The 20,897-nt window shown below is 39.6% G+C and overlaps 1 protein-coding gene across 1 annotated transcript; it reads right to left on the bottom strand.

The window, feature by feature from the left end:
- Nucleotides 1–1,694: 1,694 nt before the first annotated feature.
- On the bottom strand, nt 1,695–20,859 carry pibf1 (progesterone immunomodulatory binding factor 1). Its single transcript, XM_020639193.3, is given in 19 exon segments — nt 1,695–1,883; nt 2,174–2,353; nt 3,288–3,372; nt 4,902–5,032; nt 7,708–7,810; nt 9,260–9,350; nt 9,665–9,815; nt 10,806–10,971; nt 15,989–16,087; nt 16,233–16,358; nt 16,461–16,522; nt 16,598–16,717; nt 16,812–16,920; nt 17,216–17,291; nt 17,294–17,348; nt 19,173–19,292; nt 19,410–19,608; nt 20,228–20,328; nt 20,447–20,859. Coding segments are annotated over 19 exon segments (2,295 nt in total). The 5' UTR covers nt 20,714–20,859; the 3' UTR covers nt 1,695–1,829.
- Nucleotides 20,860–20,897: the final 38 nt, after the last annotated feature.

Genomic DNA, 20,897 nt, shown 5'->3' with positions numbered 1-20,897 from the left:
AAGCACATTCTTCAAACATCCTCACCATGTGTTAAATCTGCCATGAAATCATCACCAGTATCTTAAAAAAAAAAAAAAAAAAACATTCAGGACAAACCCTTTCAGGGACATATAAGGATTTATGTTGCTTCTGTTATACAATGATCAAAAATCAAAACCACCAGGATCCAGGATATCATGACCTTTTATGCCTTATTCGAATTTATTTCCTAAATTTAAAAAAAACAACAACAGCATCCTACAGCTCCCCAAGCAAAGTGTCTATATAGGCTAGTCTCCTAGAGCATCTTTAATTGCCACTTCTTAAAAAAAAAAACTCAAAATCATATATATATATTTTACCATTTTTTTTGTATGTGTGTAGAATTTTTTGCGTAATTTGTATTTGCAACTTTTGTAATTTATTTAGTTTATACACTGAGCAGCACTATTTGTAACTGATCGCCACCTAAGACGAGCAGTTAGTTATTTCACAGTGTTTTGTTATTTTAGTCATGTAATCGATTTTTATCTACTTTAAGCTGGTATCTTAATATGTATGCATGTGTTTATATTTAAATATATATTAATATTTACCATAATTGTCAAATATTTTGTACGTTATATTGTTGTCAGATGTTTTTTTTTTGCTTTGGCAACAACAGTTGTTTCCATTCATGCCAGTAAAGCATCTTTATCCTGAACTTGTATTCCATAAAACACATTAGTTTTGGTTTTTTAAAGCTGGAGTATTAATGCTTATGAGTGGCCCTTTCAAGGGATTTTTTAAATCCTTAAACCTAACTTGACATTGTTGATGATAAGTATACTTTATATATACACAGTATATATTGTCAACACATAGGTAAACTGTGATTACTGCACTATGATAGTTTCATCAGTATCAAAATATCATGACTACAAATACTGTCAGGTTTAGGACCCCTGTATACTGTAATCGACTGGTTCAGTCTACATGTGTGCTTGTTGGAGTACTTCTCTATTGGACTGTGAATTGCACTTTGGTAACATTTCATGTGATGTGATTTAAATTGAATGTGACTGAGCAGGTTGGGTTGTTTTCAAATTCCTCTTGGGTCAGTTCAATGTTATTTACAATGCACAAAACATGTATCACATTTTCTAAAATACAAGTAAGTTGGAAAATATCTTCAGAAATTAAAGGTGCCAGCAAATATATCTGCTACACTGCTGTGTTTGTAAAAAAAAAAATACATGGGTTGAACTTGTGATAAGAATAGCTTTATACAATTACAATGTATTGTGTGTTGCAGAGTTTAAAAAAGAAGAGGGGGGGAGTTGTGAAAAGGAGAGGTCCTGTTTTAAAGCAGTCCTTGAGCAGAGTTTAATATGACACCGATAAGAACATGGTCTGAAATGATGAAGGTATGTCTACTATGTCTATATATAAAGCCAAAGGAGTCCCAGCTCGGGCAAATCCGAGGTTAGGCTTCCTGCAATGCTGTTTGTCCGTAGCTACAAGTATCTCTAAACCTGGAAAAGATGAGAAAATAATGATAGACAGACCTAATAAAATAGAACACTGCCAAGAAAGAGGAATTTTTGGGCAGTCAGTTAGCTAGGAATGTGTACCCTGAGAGAGGCAATATCTCTGTTTGTAGACCAGCACACAGGGATTGTATCCTCTCTGAACAATGTGTAACCATGGACGAGAGCAACAACACACTCAGACATCAGTGTAGTTTTTTTAGTTTTATGTTTAAAAAAATGGAAATTTGAAACAGATGTGTTATTTACAAGCTAAATATACAAAAAAGTGGATAAACAATTAAAAGCACCAGTAGTTAAAAAAAAAAAAAAAAGACTCTTCATTTGGATGTGTGCTTTAGCTTTGGGTACCGATCAGGAACTTCTTTTTTCGTCTGCAAAAGAAAGAGACAGAGAGGAAAAACAATGGTGAGAAAAGAAGAAAGTGCATAACTGAAAGTGCTCTAGTTGTAAGATATTCTTCCTTATTAATAAACAACAAACTATGCTCGAGCATATCTTAAACAGCTGAGTGCAGTGGAAAACTCAAATAAAACTAAATTACATTAAAAAGCAATTGATCATTTTCTTGTCAAACACGTGTGTTCCTTTGTCTGGACTTTTTTGTCTCTGCAGGTGGAGGTGCTGTGACTCATACGAGGGTGTTTCCACGTCAGACACTTACAAACACAGTGGGTTTGGGTTTGCTTGGCGACTCTTCCTCTGTGGTCCTGTTGATCCGTTTAGACGGCTGTTTTCCTGCACTAGAGGTCCTGATACCGGTTTGATCTGCTCCCAACAGGTTTACAGAGTCTCTTTGTCCAGACTTCATGCTGATCAGGACTTGTTTCATCACGGCTAACTCCTGGAGAATCGCACAGTTCATAAAAGAAAAGAAGGTGAAAACAACAGTAGAACAATAAGCAGGAAACCTTTCAGAAAAAAAAAAAGAAGAAACAAATGCAATCCAGACATTTTAAATCTGTCTAACAAATCATTTCTTATAAATGGTGTGTTTTCAAGGACGTTTGTCCTGAACCTCAGGCCTGCACAGCTGAGAAGTCTTGGAAGTCCATCTTTGGGACTACTTCTAATAAACTCACTCAACAAGCTCAAGGGTCCGCAGGGGTGGCAGCAGGGCAGAGGGGAGGATTCAGGGGGCCATTTCATGGTTCTATTTATCACCCCTGAGGACATGAGCCCCGGCATGTTACACGCACGCACGAGCACACACACATGACTCGGAAACGCACACGCACTCCGGTGGCATCTCAAGCACCCAGGCTGAGGAACAGCTGTCTATGACAGGGCACATACTTCATACAGCAAACGGCTGGCTGGGGGGGGGGGGGGCAGGGGGAGTGTGCACGAGAATATGAGCACGCGCAGTCTTGAAGTAAGCAACACACTGCAAAATCTTGTCTGGTGTGCTAATTCAGACTCTGAGTTAAAACACTCAACTGATTTATTGTTTTGATAATCAAGAGAAAATGTGTCAACTCACTACATAGCTCACTATCACTGATTTAAAGATCCAGCCTCAACATTCACTCATCCATACCCTATGATGTTATCTGTCTATCTATCTATCTATCTATCTATCTATCTATCTATCTATCTAGTCTTTAATCATTAAGGCTGTGCACCTTTACTGGTGACGATTATCCTGTCACCGATTCGATTGGATCACGATGCATCACGGCGGGTTGCACCCTCAAATTTCTATATCACCGCACACAGTCTTACCTTTTCATTAATTAAGACAAGCATGACACAGCAAACATCATCAACATGTGTACCTCTCGATGGTTTAGGAGTCTCTCCAAATCTGCCGCCATGTTGTTTTTCACCTGCAGCAGAGCAGTCCGTTCTTTCCTCAGGGAACTGAGATCACACCAGAAAAACAGGCAGCGTGATCAGATGTTGAGTTTATACAAAAAAAAAACTGCTATACTACAGATCAAGAATTCAACATTTAATACTGTAGTCACTTAGAAGTTCATGTAGAAGTCATCAAACAATGAGACATATATCCTCATGAAATATTGATAGTATGATAGTCATAGTTTGTTATTTTATTTAAGCCGGGATTATCAAAGTGTGTAATTTACTGACGCCAGTTTTACTGTTTCTATTTTATGTTAGGGTGGAGTCTGCTCAGGGACAATACAGGGTGAAGTCAGGTGAAGGTGTGGTATACCTTGTAATTGGATGTTTCGTTACTTTAATGACTCTCTAATTAGTTTTAGTATAAACGAGGTAAAAATACAAACAAAATAATTTTACTATAAGGCAATAAAAAAAAACCCAATCAGTAATCAATCAATCAGACTCACTGCCAGCTGTTTGATTTACAAACACTGAGAGAATAATTTACTGGTATAAAATCATCAAAATAATAAGTTAAATAAACATGCAAGTCATGAATTTCTTACATTGACTAAATAATCAATAGCTTTGTTCGGCTGAACTCTTGTACAGAGTTTCTTTCCCGAGGCTGTGAAACACACAAGCAGGAACTTGTAATGGGAAGCTTAAAAGCAAATCATCTTGCAAATCTTAAAACAACATCTTGGTGGCCGTGCCACTGAAAACTCTGAGATAAATGAATGTCATTTAGCCAGAGATCTGCCTCTGCTGAGACTCTTTAGGCTGAACATCATTAAATAAACATTGAAAAATACAATGAATACTTCAGACAATGACTAGTTATATGAATGGAGACTCTCCTGTGTGTGCTGTGTCTAATTAGACAGAATGCATAGCCACAGGAGAACTTCCATATCCCTGTCTGTCAAATGTGAAAGTTTAAGAAGATTATGAGCGTTTCTAAGGATATATTTTTACTCCCCTGCTTGCCCCAGGTCAGTGCTCACAGTAGCAAGCAGCAAGAGAAAACCTGCAGTCTGCCAGTTTGCATATTTCTAAGGTCAAAATACAGAGGGAGGGAGGGGGGTCAGTAAGCCATACGGTAGGTGCGCTGATGATATGGGACAAAGACAAAGTCATGGAAACATGCAGGTTTTATCTAAGGAACTGACAGGTAGGGATCATAAAGAAGGGACAGAAGGGTGTATGAGATATACATATATATAGACTTGCTTTCATGATGACTGAATTACGTGATAAGAATATAACAAATAAAATCAGTGCGATAGAAATCCAACTGCATTAATGACAGTTCAATCAATCAATCAAACTTTATTTATATAGCACCTTTCTGACAAATTAAATTGCAGTTCAAAGTGCTTAACAAGAGTGCAGAAAAGTTATTGACAAAAAAAGTAGTTTATAAAATCATTGATAAAATCACTGAGAGACAGTTGATAAACAAAATGAGTTGATTTTCTTAAAGGTTTAGTTCCTTCTTGCACAGAGAGGTGCGAGTCCTTTCTGATAATTTGACAGCATACCTGACATCGTCCTCAAGCGAGGTGACACGCTCCTTCAGTGCACTTATCTGTGTGTCCCTTTGTCTCACCGTCTCGATCAGGTAGCTATAAGGCTGCTGAGTCTGCTGTAACAGCTGGTTGGCTGCCAACAACTGAGGAGAAACAAACACATGTGCATTCAGAAGCAATTACAGAAAAATGTAATTCACCTACAAATTTCAAAGGGTGAACTGGGGTTCCTGTTTTTCTCCACTTACCTCTTCACCTGAGACTCAGGTCGAGATTTCTTTTCAAGCTCAAGCCCATGTGATTTAAGAGTTGTGTGTGATTCAACAGTAGGATCTAAATGTCAGTAAACACGATGCTTTCAGAATTATCTGGACTCAAATGAAAGATTATACATTGTGCAAAACTAATTATGCCGTCATTACTGAGTGCTTAAATGTCATTTCTATAATATACTGGCTTCGCTGAAATTTCTTTTTTTTTTTAAAGGCTGCTTTGTCTTTTCTTCATTAACTCTCACCCCGTCTGCATCATGCAGGTAACAGCTGTGACAACAATTAGTAACCTTACAGCCTGATGTAGTCTGCTGCGGGAAACTCAGACAAACCCTGAAAGTGTTTCCCTTTGACTAGGGGAGAACCGGAAATACAAGGGCTGTGCTCCATGAATCGATACGGCAATATATCTTCATGTGCTCTTTGCAAATACATGTATCGAAGCAGACGTTTCAGAATCGATATGGCTGCAAAGCTATGGTGCAGTTCACAATGACATCACAGCCATAGCTCTGGGATCATTTCTAGGATCTCTGAGAAATGAAGTGTTTGACGTTGTAGGATCCTTAATATGCATCCGTTGTAATTGTCAACAATGAAGCTGTTGTAGTGAACTCTGTGGAGGTCACTAATTTGAAGAGAGCCACCGAGTCCTGGTTAGTTCAGCAACAGACTTGTACTCATGTTTAGCTGTTTGTACAAAGGATGAATTTGTATCTTATCTGAATCCTAGTGTACCCCGTTTGCTCTTTCTTTCTCCTTTTTAACTGTTTTTATTTTTATCTGCACAAAAGCCCTTCTAGGGACAAGTGTCGCAAATTAGCAACCACTATAAACACTATGACACTTGCACTGGATTGCTGTTTTCAGTTTGTCTACGTATATTGTATCCGTCCCTATCAAATAAGCCGTATATAAATAAATAAATGATCCAAAATCAATGTATATCACGACACGTATCGTATTGTGGCCTCTGTATCGCGATAGGTATCGTATCGCAGGGTTGTGGGAAATACCCAGCCCTAGAAAATACCGCCATTCACAAAGCACGCAATGAACCGTGGATGCAGGTTCAACATTCTAAGAATTGTTGCATCCCCTTTCCAATGAAAAGTTGCATTAAAGTCATAAAAAAAAAATTAAAAAAAAATACATAGACAGGAGAAGCAAAAAAATATGAACCATCATAACAACCATTCATTTACTGTTAGGAAAGTACACTTATAGTTGTCATTAAATAATGGACTGCATGTACTGTACCTTAAACAATACTTCTCACTGAGTCAGTATCACATTTAATCTGGGCAACAATAGCTAAAAGTTAGGGTGTTACACATTAAGCCACTTTTACAGCCAGCCAGTAGGACTGGGTGGGTGGGGGTGTGGACAATCGTTAGTTAGTCAGTGCATCTGTGTGGGTGGTTAAGTGGTTAACGCCCTTTCTATTAAATAAAAAGTAAAATATGTCACCTTTTCCATTCATACTCACTGAATTATGAGGTATGCCTTACAAGTGCTAGTCAGTCACAGCTGACAGTTGAATAGCCGGCTTATTTAGCCTCAAATGTATTCGGACTTGCACAATCTCTCCTCTCGTTAAGAAAGTGTGTGTGGGAGGAGGAGCAAGAACACTGGCTGCAGGAGCTGTCACTCACGACACTTCAAACCTTACAGGTTGTTTTTTGAGCATTGGAGCACGAGTAGCAGACATGTGACTTCACACACACACACACACACACACACACACACACACACACACACACACACACTCACACACGACTACGTGTACACACCTAAAATATGAAAGCCTTTTGCTTTGCACACACATGCATGAGGCAAGTCCAATACACAAAAGCCTCAACGACTGGAGTGGTGAGTTGTTAGAGGAGCAAAGAGCGTAGCTGTCACGGTTTTTTGGCTCTGTTTCCCACTGTGTTAACAAGTGTGACAGGTTCTAAAGACTCAAACGACACGCTGTCCTCGTTTAAAGACTGCCGTGCCAGCGCTGAGAAAACCTGTTATTCTCCTAAAGCTTGGAGAATTGTGATATTTAGTGAGCAACTTCACAAGCAGCTCTACACCTTTTCTAGTGCTTTGATGTTGCTCTTGTGCATGTTTGTGTGTGTGTGTGTGTGTGTGTGTGTGTGTGTGTGTGTGTGTGTGTGTGTGTGTGTGTGTGTGTGTGTGTGTGTGTGTGTCATGCAGAGTCGTGCGATGGTGTGAGAAGGTAAATGGTGGGTGATGAGAGAGATCCCACCAAGCTGGCTCTGTCATAATACCGTTGTTATGTCACAGAGAGGTAGAAAGCAGCTGGAATAAATCATTATGGCTCTGATAGAAGTTGGGGAATAACCATAATCTGAGTTACAGTGGGAGATTTTCGATGGTGTGAAATCGTGCGTTGCAGGCACCGACTTGCGCGGCTTTTGTTAAAAATTCTTTGAAACATTTAACGAAGCTTTATCCCATAAATGATGGTCCCCAGGCAGGCACACACACACTGACACTGTGTGTGCACGTATGTGTGTGTGTGTGTGTGTGTTTACCTCTTCTGAAACCTGTCCTGTCTGTGACTTGTGTGTGTCCAGTTCCCTCCTCAGTGATGTGTTCTGCCTCTCAAGCTGCAGAACTCTGCGGGCCAGGTGAACGCTGCATGAGATCAACACAAACAAAACGTTTTCAAACACCATCGAACCAACCCTGTGAACTTTATGAACTGGATGAATTTGGGATGATTTTTTTTCAAATAAATGATTGAGTGTCAAGTGTTTAGTGTAGCGTATCAGAAAAAAATAAAATAAATAAACAAAAACTAGAAGCAAATGATTGTTAGAAATTCAGAGGCAATTCTGGATTGAACTTGTTCTTTAAAGACTGATTTTGTGACACGTGGTGAGTGATGTAACAGCAGGTGTGGTCAAATTACTAAATAAACACTCACTGAGCAGCGACTCTGTCAGATAAACAACAAGTTTGTCTGTTAGCATTGATTTTACACAGAGGGAGGTTTAGTTTTGGATTATGTTTTTTGGATAAAGTGTGCACAATAAACTAACTGTTTCACTAAATTATACAAAAGAATTAAACAAACATCAGACTTAATATACTCGGACCATAAAAAAGTGAAGGCTTAGGCTTATTGTGTCTATTCATATAATAGGTTCAACTGCAATCTAATTCCATGCTTCACGCAGCTTGAATATAAAACAACAGAGCCTTTAAAGTGGAGTTGTGCAGCCTGTCAATGAGACGATTCCTCAAAAGGTTGCTGCTGTGTCTGCTCTCTCTCCTTCTTGACGAATATGAACTGTTTGACTTGTTATTTCCTGTCTTTCAGTTTATTCATGTATCTAATATTATGTTTGTAGGTATAGCTGCTAGCTGTTTGTTAGAAAAGTTGTTAGCTGTGCTGCTGCCTGTCTTGGCCAGGACACTATTCAAAAAAATATTTTTAATCTCAATGACTTCTTCCTTCTGGTTAAATAAACAAATATATACATGTATATGTAATATGTGTTGTTTATGACAAAGCAATATGAATTAACTGAAGGAAGAGGAGTCTCTTCCACTACCAAATTGTAAAAAAATACACTTTTAAAGTTCTTTTTGGGGCCTTTTGCTTTAATTAGACAGCTGAAGAGAGACAGGACATGTTGGGAGGAGAGAGTGGGGAATGACATTCAGCCTAGTGCCAAGTCGGAATTGAACCCACGGCCGCTGTGACGAGGATTACAGCCTCCATACGTGGGGCGCCTGACATAACTGCTAGGCTATCCGGCACCAAAAAAAAAAAAAAAAAAGAATATTCAAAGTTATTTATTCTGCAAATATAACTTTGTAGCTGATTGAGTCATCATAGGTTTGTTGAATTTCTGAAGACATTATAAATGAAACAATACACGTTTAAAACACCTCAGAAAGACATGGCACATGGTTTATGAGATGAACCAAATAATGTTTGTTATTCTTCATAGGTCAACAGAAAAAAAAACAATCATCCATACTTTGTAATCATGTTGGTGTCTGAATGCATACAGTATCTCAAGAGAGAATACACATCTAATCAGTTTTATATGTAAAGAGTTGAATACACTGTACCTTTGTTTTAGTCTTCTTTTGGCTGTCGTTGGAACGTTGGCTCCGTAGCCGTATGAAAACAGAACTCTCTCTGCTTCCTCTTCATTCTCAACTGGTAATAGACAGACACACACATATTAACTTTAAATCTCCAGGACTATTACTACGACAATGTGAGACGTGTGTTTGTTTGAACATCTTTCTAATCTTTTCTTTCCTCTTTCTTACAGTTCAGGAACTAATTATATCACACTCTCTATGTTTCCCTTTACGTAATCCAACTCAATTATATGTCCAATGTTATTACCACGTTCTTTGGTACCACAACAAGGCCTTTGAATGAACTGGTGCTTGTTGGTTTGCGCTTTAATCTTTCTGCCTTCCCTGTAATTCAATGGGTATTATAGAGCAAACACGTGCTCTTACTTTCCGCAGCCTGCATGGTGACTTGGTCCAACTCTTGCTCAAGCTTTTCATACGTCTCAAGCCGAGCTGCCTGCTCGGCATTCTGAGCTTGAAGCTCTGTGACCCGCTTCTCTGACGATGTCTGCAGCCTGTAAAACTCCTGGGTCAGGAGCTAAAGGAAATCAATGAGAGGAGAGAGAGGGAAAGAGAGAGAGGGAGAGAGGGAGAGAGGGAGAGAGAGAAAAAAGAGAGAGGGGGGGATCAAATCAAGGGAGAGAAATGGGAGATAGAGGGTCAATAATCAAACTTTCAGCATCTATTCCTGGTGGTGTCTTTGAAAAATAAGGTATAGTCCTCTACCTTGTCTGATCTCATCTCATCACCATGAACTCGGATAAGTAAAGGGTTAAATACAAGGGAACAGGTGGACCTCAGCTATGTGCATTCAGACATCGAGAACAATCTGCACTGAATAAACTTTTTGTTTATACGAGTGTGCTGCAGTGGACAGAGAGAAAGGCGGAGCTACTAGACCATCATATGAAGACTGTCAGGACAGAAGCATCAAAGTGAGACGTTCATTCAGAAGGACTTTAGACTCTTCTCTAAAGGAACGAGGCAACAAATTCAAGATGAAAGTGTGTACATCCGGACATAAAGGAAGAGGGGACTTTAAAGGGTGTTATGGACTCTGTGATGTAGCCCAGGTGGACACCCGATGCACTGAGCCGGATTTAACATGCTGGGAAAAATAAAAGACTGTTATTACCCGTCTTTATAGTTTAGAGCAGTGAGTCTCAACATCTCCAAGAACTTCAGGGGGCACTTGGATTTGAATGAATAATATTGTGTGTATTCTTTTTGTGTGGTATTGTTTAGGTTTATGTAAATCCTATTTGGTATTGTATGACAGAGGGAAATGTTTTGATTCTCATTTTAAAACTATTCCAGGCTTTGCGTATCTTGTGGGGGAGTAATTAGCCAACGGCTGCATGAAGCCAGCGATCCTCAAAGGTCGTTGTTTCATATACCTGACACTGATATAGCAGCATTGTATTTAGTCTCCTTATGATGGCTTTTTTCTACCACAAATAACTTAAAAGTTTGTGCACAAGTCAAATATTTTAAAGGGGTACATGATTGGAACAAAGTTTGAGAATACCTCCAGTTTTTTCTGCTGTTTCTCACATTCCACCTGACATTGAGCCAGAGCTTTAGCGGTCTCGTCCTTGACCATCTGAGCGCGCTCGGCTTCAAATGAGTGCAGCTTGGCCTGGTTGGAAAAGTCTGCTACCCGACTGTCAGTACCCAGCTGGAGCTGACGGAACCTGTATAGATTGAGACACACGAGTCGATCATTGACACACACACACACACACACACACAAACACACAAAATACAGTAAAAGTGTGTGAGAAGATGTGTGATGTGCGTAAAACAGTGAGATAATGTGTGTTTTGGTGTTATGTAGGACAAGTTTGGAAATAGGTGTTGAGCTCACACACTCAGCTCGAGGCCCCTGGTTGAGCTCAGGCATGCCTGGTGGTTTCAACCCAATGTTGCAATGTCTCCCCTCTTATGGATACAATTATATTGTATTGTGGCACAGCCTGGCAACAACTTCGTTACACTAAGTCACCAAACAGGAAAGCCAAGTATTAAATCATTTTGTTTTAGAAGAGTGTTTCTCAATGGCGCCCGCAGCGATGCTTGGTCTTGTTTTCGACCTTTCACAATTTAGTTGGCAGCTGAAGAAAGGTGTTCCTACTTAAGTGTTTCATAATAATCGGCAAAGAGTAACAACTTATTTTACAGTTTCTGATTCTATGTGATTGAATTCTAGATTAAGTAGGTCAACCTAGAATTCTTGTTCTAATGCATTCATTCCAAATTCCAATTCATGTACAAATCAAGCAAAGCTGTGATGGCAAGCAGAGGAAGCAAATATGACGATTAAAATATTTTTTGCATTTGTGGCTCCATACAGGAAACATTAGATCGAAAAAGTGAAGCGGATTCATTGAGCAGCACAGCAGAAACTGAAGTCAACGATAGTGAACACAGTACGATTACAAGAGGCGATGTTAGCAGGACCAGTGACGCTTCGGAACTTACAAGCAACAAACGATGCTAAACAGTAAGAAAATATAACTCGAGTCACATCCAGTGTGGATTCTTTTAGAGTGTCACAGAGAATGATCCCAGGCTGCAGTGCTTGGTATGCAGTCAATAAGAAATAATCTGTGTATCAGGAATAAAATGTCCTCCTGTGTAAACTCTATATGCAGTTAAATAGCCGTAGATTACTGTATTTCAATATTGGCCATAAAGGTGATACCTGGAGAGCCAAATGTTTTCTGTGGTGGTTCTCATTGTGAAAACTCTGAGATCCTCTGTGCTAATGTTTTAATATCTCAATCGGCTATTTGAACTTGTAACTACGAACGTTTAATGGTTTTTTTCTAAACTTGAAATTTAAAGTCAAAAGAATTATAGAGCTGTTTGAGCAACACTAACAAGTACAAAACTTCTTTGTCAAAGTCCAATTACAGTCAATTCAAAACTGTCAATTCTTAGCTACATTTAAGCAAATTAGAGAAAATAGTTCAATAATATTTTCTTACCATCGGACATCTGTACTTGTTTAGCTGTGGTCCAACGACGTTTTCTGATATATTTATTTCAACTTTTGAAAAGAAAATCTTGAAACACAGCGTTGTTATGTTTGGTTGTCAGAAGATGTTTGTCTTTTGGAGTAATATTTCACCCACTGTCTTGTCTTTATTCTTGTTTTTGACACAGGATGTTATTGCAGAGTGTCCGGGGGAATCTTGCTGACAAATTTAAGAAAAAAAACCTTCTAATTTGCAGTATTAATGGGAGATATAAAACAAAGTAAGACAACATTTTGGTCATTTTTAATTGAACATTAAATTGAAAAACAATAAAAAAGTAATTTTCCTGCCCAGAGCTCTTTCTCAGGCAGCTCTAAAATATTACAGACACACACGTACGCACATACACCCATGCACACACACACACACACACACACACACAGTCTATCAAACTGTGGAGGTTGGTGGGATAATATTAATAACTCTCGATTACAGCTGACCTGAAAGGATTTCATCATCCAAAGAGCACAGGCCTGATCTGGGTGCTCGGACAGACGTGTACACATGGTGGACATTTTATACATTCTCTTATGAATGGCAGCTGCAATCTAGATACAAAGAAGCAACGTGTATCCTAAAAATATATATTTCTAGAGAAGAGCAGCCAATGTTCTTATCAAGTCTTTTCAAAAAGCAGTATTTACAGCTACACTAAGTTAGAGCACCTGCTCCACAAGACCAGTTTGTTACAGCTAGTTAAGGTTTGCTACAGAATGGAAAATGGACAACTGTAATTCAGACTTATTTAATGTTTAGGTGATCACTGGTCTTCTGATACTAAGATTCAAGCTTCGCTACAATCATCTGACGCCATTTCAAGCTTGTCCTCCTCATTCTTTAACCCAAAAATAGGGGCATGCGTGGGGTTAGGGGTTAAGGGCTTGAGGCTAGCATCTGTCGTTACTGGCTTGCGATGCGACACAGAGAGGGAATGTGATCGCAGCAGAGAGAGAGAGAGAGAGCAAGAGAGAGTGAAGACTGTGTGTGTGTGAGTGTGTGTGTGTGTGTGTGTGTGTGTGTGTGTGTGTGTGTGTGTGGAAAGAGCAACAGCTGGTGGTTTGGATCTAGAGAAATGACCGGCATGTCGTAGTAACCCAGGACAGGGACACTGCTGCGGCTGCTGCTGCTGCTGTTTGTGCGTGTTTGTCGGTCTGTACTGGATTCAATATTTTATAAAATAGTTTGATTAAAATGTTCTCATCGTTGAAACACTGTAAATTAAAAAAATACTCTCAATATATTTCTCAACATTTTTTTAAACTCATACACTGATGTTTTAACATCAGCTGCAAATACAAACCTTGTTATGTAAGAAAAACATGCATGCATCTAGAAATGATGTGCAGGATTATTTCAAAAACACCTCCAGTAAGAAAAGGAAAAGGTCCTGTAGGCTGTGAGTGTGTATATGTGTGGGGAGGCTCACTAAATGTTGTTGTGATTTCAGCATTAGATATGAAACTTCCTACAAGGTCATTATCCTTGTAGGAATTGTTGCGTAAGATTGTTGACACACGCACGCACGCGCACGCACGCACGCGCACACGGAATTCCAAATGGTAAAAAATGAAGGGTGGTAGTTTTAAGGGGAAATATAATGTTTAAATGTTTTATTCAATTCAAGTTTTTTTTTGAGCATTTTGTCTAAAATATCCAAAATGATGGATTATGTAATTTATTTTCTCTGGTGTAAAAAGCACCTTTACCAAATCACTTTCACATTTCTCTTTTTTAATTAGAAAAAATACGACATAAAAAAAAAAAAAAGTATGTTTTCATCGTCATTACAGATCTCATCATTTGTCTCCAGTACTACATCGTACAGCAGCTCTCAGTTTACATTCAGCCTGCTCGTAAACAATTTCACTCACCAAAAGCAGGGAGGGAGGACAGTGACACCAGTTGGTGCTGACCTTCAGTGACTTCTGACTTTCCATGTGACCTTGTGACCCCTGAGTTACAGCGAAATATTCATGTGATCTCCAGTAAGAAGCAGACCACAGCCACAAAAGTCCTGCCGCTCCTACATTACGCTCTGATGAGACGCTCACACACCAGCAGCAGAGTGAGAACAAGCCCACAGCTTTCAGGGAAATACTGACAAATACTAAAAGAAAGAAAAACCCCTAACTACGATGGCAGCTCTATTAATCACAGCAGTTTGACTTAGGCCGACCGAACACACAAGCTAGCACTTCTCTGATTGGCCTACAGGGATGAGCAATGAATTTGAAATATGATGAGAATAACCCTGACCTCAAAAAAACTGTACCAACTGGCCTGAGTTTGACAGTTTAACAGTTGCCCTCAGGTGAAGTTCTTAAACTCTTCCTGATATATGACCTATTAACAAAGCAACCAGGAGTGTTTAACTCCTAAAAGGCCAAAGGAGCTGTCCAACAAGATGATGTTTACTTTAATGTTATTTCATTCCAGGAGCATACCGACATCTTGATCTTGACAAATGGCGTACACTGTACTGAGATCCTTAAAACCTTAAAAGATGACGTTTTTTTATTTTATGCACATAAAAGATTCATCCTGTGCAGATTATCATTTAGTGTGCACACGTTGTTATCTTGTTGGTACAAGTTAATTTCTGTATAATGAAGACATGATAGACCCTTTCAGTTTTGAACTGAACATACTCTGTTGATTTACTTTTGAAAGTTAATTTTTGCATTGCCCCTTTTCATATAAACAATATAAGCTTATTGAGAACTGCTGATGTCGCTCTGTGCAAAGGAAGCACAAACAAGAGTGTGATTTTGTAACATCCAGGGGTTGAAATAAATCTTGAGTATGTGAGTTTACTCCAAAATATGACGCCTGAAGTCATGGAACACATTTATCTGTACATATTCTTGTGTCATAGGTAATAAGTCAATAAATACATAGTATATTTAGACTGCTGTCTGCCTCCTCAAAGAATTCACCTGAATCTTAAAAAACTAAACGGGACCTTCAGGCTCCTCTGCTCCTTGGAATGACCTGCCTGAGGGTCTGAGACTAGCTTCAACTGTATCTCCTATAAATCACTTCTGAAGACATTTTTATCATTTTTAACTAAAGGCTTTCTTGTAATTCCTTTGTATTTATTTATTTAGCTTTATTTATTTGAGCGTGTTTACTATTAGTTTCTTTTTAATCAAGCCATTGTTTTTAACCGTTTGACTTGTTCCTTGTTTGTTCCGTTTTCAGCGGTTGTTTGAAGTCGTTTCCTCTTTTATTTGTTATGTCTTGCTGTTTATTGTTGGGCTTTTATGTTTTGTAAAGCACTTTGTAATGTCTCTTTTTGATAAGTGTTTTCTAAATGAACTATAATTTGTTTGAGGGGCTCGGTAATATAGAGTGAGAAGATGCTTTGACATCAAGAGTTTTTTTTACTAGAATCTAAATTAGCTTTATTGGCCAGCTGTATTTACACATTCAATGAGTTTGATGAAACAATAGAACAATAGAAGTTGTTGTTGTTTGTGGTGTAATTCATGAAAAATCTTTTTATTGAAATTTCCAACTTGACCATCAGAATTTTGAGTGGTTGAAAAAAAGAATCAATAAATAATCAAGACAAAATGAGTCTCGATGTCTGTGTCTCATGTATACAAATAGAGTATGATTTACACTGTATGGAAACCTGTGTATGTGTGTGAGTGATGGTAAAACTCACTGTTCCAGCAGTTGGTCATATCTGGACTGAGAGTCTCTCTCAGCAGCCACGGCTCTGTCCTTCTCCAGCACCGCGTTGTCTCTGGCCTCACGCAGGTTCCTGTATAAACACACACGCACGCACACACACACACAATACCCTGTCAACACACAGCATGTGTACCACCCAAAAAGCCCCCCCCCCCCCCCCCCCCCCCACCACAGACTCTTCTTTAAGAGTTATTTAACAAAACAAATCCTCATACCTGTTCTCCCTCTCATACATCTCCCTGGAGGTTCTCTGCAGGTTGTCAATCTCCTGACTTGTTTTCAGTCGGATGTTCTCAAGCTCTTCTCTCAACTTGGCCTCATACTCGCACTTGTAGCGGTCCCTGTGGCGGAAGGAAAGACAGAAAACTCATGTAAGACTAAGTTAACAAAACAACAGTTTTTCCAAGATTATAATGTAGTGGTGTGAAACAGCAGAGCCTGACCTGGATGCCACATATTTTTCATAGGCATCCTCCCTTGCTTTCTTAGTGTCTTCTAATTGTACCTGAAAAGAAAACAAGAAGTGAAATAACATAAAAATGACTCCTTCTTTTGACATTTTGAAGTTTTATATTTGAACCTGCAGTCTCTCCAGGCGGTCTTCTTCATGTGCACAGCGGACACTCAGCTCCATGTTTTGCCTGTGTAAGTACTCCTTGTCCTTCTGCAGGAGAGTGACTGACTGCTGTGATGTTGCCACCTGGTGGGCAAGAAGAGAATAACAAAAAGCTGTTACAGAACACAGTACATCCAGAGACTTTAAAGTAGTATTTTTAAGTGTTTGTTTTAAGCACCTCTTTACTGAGAGTGTTCCTCTCTCGGGTCAGTGCAGTATGAGATACTTCTAGTGTCTCAAATCTCCTTCTTAACTCCTTTAGGTCTGCTTCAAAGTTGTCACGTTCTCTATAAAACCAGAGTGAAAAAAGGTTAACACACATTTGAAAATACGAGCTACATAGGCAGAATATACAGTATATATGGTAATAAATACAGTACATTTATAAGAATAAACTCCATGGCTCAAAAATCAGGAGTTAGAGTGGTAAACTGTCTCATCAATCATCAATATGTTGCAGGAGAAAGCAGTAAGGTCATCTCAGATCTGCTGTGTGTAAGGACTTTTGTTCTTCAGAAAGTGATACGGTAACCTAAGGAAGACCCTTCCTCCTTTTTCATCCAAAGACAACAACACACAAACCGTTTGACGTTTGGATAGTTGTCTCTGCGATAATCTCCTTCTTGGATCTGCTGTTTGGTATCAGCCAGTTCCAGGTCAGTCTCTGGCTCCTCAGCTCCAGCTCTGAACGCAGCCTCCGCTCCTCCTCATAGCTCTGTGGATACACACAAACAGAAGAGACAACATTAACATGTTATGGATTATTCATATTACTGTTGTTGATCTATCTCAAGTAGAACCTGACTACTGTAATAAGATTTACTAAGATTTGGCGAGGGGAAATTCAATTTTACACTCTGTTATTGAACAGCTCCTGAGCTGGGGGGGGGGGGGGGATTCGGTGTCTTGCTCAAGGACACCTCTGCAGTGCTCAGGAAGTGAACTTGCACCTTGCACCCAGACATAGGGCGCACTCACACTAGTAAAGTTGTCCCATACCGCGCTTAAACCCATTCCTCCCCATTCCCCTGCTAGCCTGAACTCACACTGCTCCAGGACTAACCGGGCCTGAGCACGGTTACTTCTTGTGTATAAGGTCGTAATACAACACAAGCATGGCTTTACGTAATTATGAAGCTTCCTTGGTTAAAAAGACAGGCAGACTTGAGAAGAAAAAAAAATGGAAAAAAACAAAGACGTGTTGTCGGGTCCGCGTCCTTACATCGGAGAACATCACAGACAACATGACAGATACTCTACTGACTTTGTGGCTCATTTTGAGTCATGGCAGTCAGACACAGCCATACAACTCCGGCATTTCTTGTAACTCAAGTTGCTGCTATACTTACCATCCACAGAGCACTTTGGTGGATTTTGACTTTTTGTCTATCTCTGTTTGTGGTAAACTCTGTTTTCTGTGTATGACTGTTCTTCGGTGGGACTTGTCTGTTTGGACAGTAACGGTGCTGTGGAAAAGAATTTCCCCTTGCTTTTGCTCAAGCATGAAGTGTTCCTCTTGGAAGCATGCCAGGGCCAAGGAAGTGTACCGTGCTTGAGCACGGATCGGCTCACTCATACTGGTCAAATTAACTGGAATTTAGTGGTGAAGCGTGCTTGGGCACGGTACGGATTGCCTAGTGTGAGTGCGCCCATAGTCTGCACTGGGACTTGAACCGGCAAATGGGGAGGATTGTACCTCCTTAATTCGCACGCTGACATCTCATACACAGATAATCAGTGTGGGAAGCGCCATGGTTTCATTTAATTGTTAAAGTGGAAATTAGGTCAGACTACTTTACCTGCTAGATGTGGACGCGAGAATGTATTTGACAAAAAAAAACTAAACAGGAAATAACCAGTTCCGTAACAAACTGGAAGTCATGTTGCTCTCATTTAGCCTCACAAGGTTTTCTTTGCCAAGAAAAAAATTCTTTGGGCCACATCAACCCCAGATTGCCTTACCTGAATTGTACCCTTATCTTCAGCATGAGCCATCATTATCCTGTCAACGTGTCATTTATGCCCACAGGGGAACTGTTACAAGGTTGACAGGAGGATTTCATTAGATCATACCTCTTTCATTCCAAACACTGCATGCTGGGAGAATCATTACAAGGACTCTGTAGCTGCGTGTCTATAGCCACACAGAAAAACATGGTTTCTAAAGGTAACTGGTAAACTCTTGACCTCTCTATAGGTCAAGAGGCACTCTCCATACCTTTTCAAGACGGGACTCAGAGTGAGTAAAATTGAGTGTTTGATTAGAGACAGTTTGATCTAGAGAGTTTAAAGAAAGAGAATATATTGGGACCTGTTTAATGTGTCCTCAGGAGAATAGAAAAGTATAGAAAATGTTCACAAAATGAATCAGATACATCTTTCCACTGTATACGCTCTATGATTGGACAACAAAATATGAAACAAAAGTGCATAAGGGAGCTTAAAGACTGACTTATACATATATAAAGTAATAACAACATACTTAATAACCCAGACAAAAGTGAGACTGGAGCATAGAAGTGTTGCATGTGTGTTGTACCTCCAGCAAAGCCTTCATCTGTGATCTGTGTTCATCCAGCTCCTTCGTCAAACTGCCTCTCCTCCCACTAAGTTCAGCGAGCTCAGTCCTCAGAGGAGTCACCACCTCATAGAAACGTTTCTAAACACATAAAGAAAACGGTTTTAAAGACATCGTGAACTGATTTATATGTTAATCCACTTTGTCCAGCAACAAGGTCCAACAAGGTGACTGAGGGCATTACTCCCCACTTCTTACAGCTACGTATTCCTGTATGGACATTTCTTCATCTGGGAGATCTCGGAGCTCCTTGTATTTGTCCTGAGAGATGTCCAGATCCCTGAGGGACCTCCGCAGCTCTCCAGCTCCCTCACACAGCTGTCGGTTGGTCTCCTCCAGCTGCTGCTGCCTTTTCAGGATGGCATCCATCTCCTGCTTACGTAATGCCTGCTGCTTCCTGTTAAAGAAAATCTTAAGAATTACAGCACAACATGTGTGATAACCTGCTCAATGACAGGATGAATTGCTCAAGTTAAGTTATTCTGGTTACATTTTTGCAATGCTTTAATAGTAATACGTGGAATATCATGACAACAATAACATAAAATAAAAGCTATTTTACCTTATTGTGATTAAACTACTGATTTAAACCACTTTTAATATTTAATTCTGTTAGGGATTTTATCCTCTCTAATTCTGGCCATCCTGGGTTTCATTTGGTATTTAATAAGATGGTGCGCTAGTTGTGGCTGGAGCGTGACTGTCAAACACGCAGATGAACCATGGACTATAAATATTAACATAAACAATAATTAAAAAAATTATCTGTAATATAATAGCAACAGAAACACCTTGGTGAGACTCAAATGTATATTTTACACACGTTCAGTAAACATGAAATACTTCTCTGAACTTTCAAAAATCTCATGATAATTTCTACCTATTCCTGAGCAACAGCTGTACTTTAATACTTATCTGAATAGAGTACAAAAAAAAACCCAGATCACATGCAGGTATATTCTGCATTGATATCCAACATGATATTCATCCCATGTCAGCCTCCTCCACTGACTCACTTGCTCTCTTCTTGAGTCAGTTTCAGCTGGTTGTCCAGTCTCATTTCTAAAACGTGCTTCTGATGTAAAGCATCACCAAGCCTCTCCTGCAGCTCATCAATCTGTCACATGAAAAAAAAACAAAAAAACACGGAAACTGTATCAGCAGGAGCATTGCAACAAAGACAGTGCTGCAGAATTGTGCTGCGTGTGGCTCATCTCATCATTTTTTTTTTTTACCTTGGACATATGGTCAGCCTTCATGTTGTCTACGATGAGATTCTTCTGAGAAAGCTCGATTTTTAGAAGCTGGACGTTGTGCAGCAGCTCCTTCCTTTCGATGAGCTGGCGGGTCACCTTTTGGGATCCGTCCCGCTGCTCGTCAGAAGAGGAGACGTCGTCGGCGGTCTGCACGGTCGTCTCCAGGCTGACCTCCTCCGACTCCAGGTCCATGGAGCTGGAGACGTTTGCTGCTGTTGGTTTCAGCTGTTGCTTCTTGGGAGGCATTTTGTGTTCTTCTCAGTCACCTTTTTTTTTTTAACTTGAGCTGGCTCTACAAAAGACAAATGTATTATTTCATTTGTTAAGGCGTTAACGTGATATGTGAAACTGTAGCACAGGTTGTTGTTGTTTTTTTTCAAGGGTCCCCGCTTCCAGTTGCTTCCTAGCCGCCAACTGTTCGGCTGTGGTG

Source organism: Labrus bergylta, chromosome 10 (genome assembly GCF_963930695.1).
Source record: "Labrus bergylta chromosome 10, fLabBer1.1, whole genome shotgun sequence".
NCBI classification, from domain to species: Eukaryota; Metazoa; Chordata; class Actinopteri; order Labriformes; family Labridae; genus Labrus; species Labrus bergylta.
This window is presented reverse-complemented; position numbering and strand designations above follow the sequence as displayed.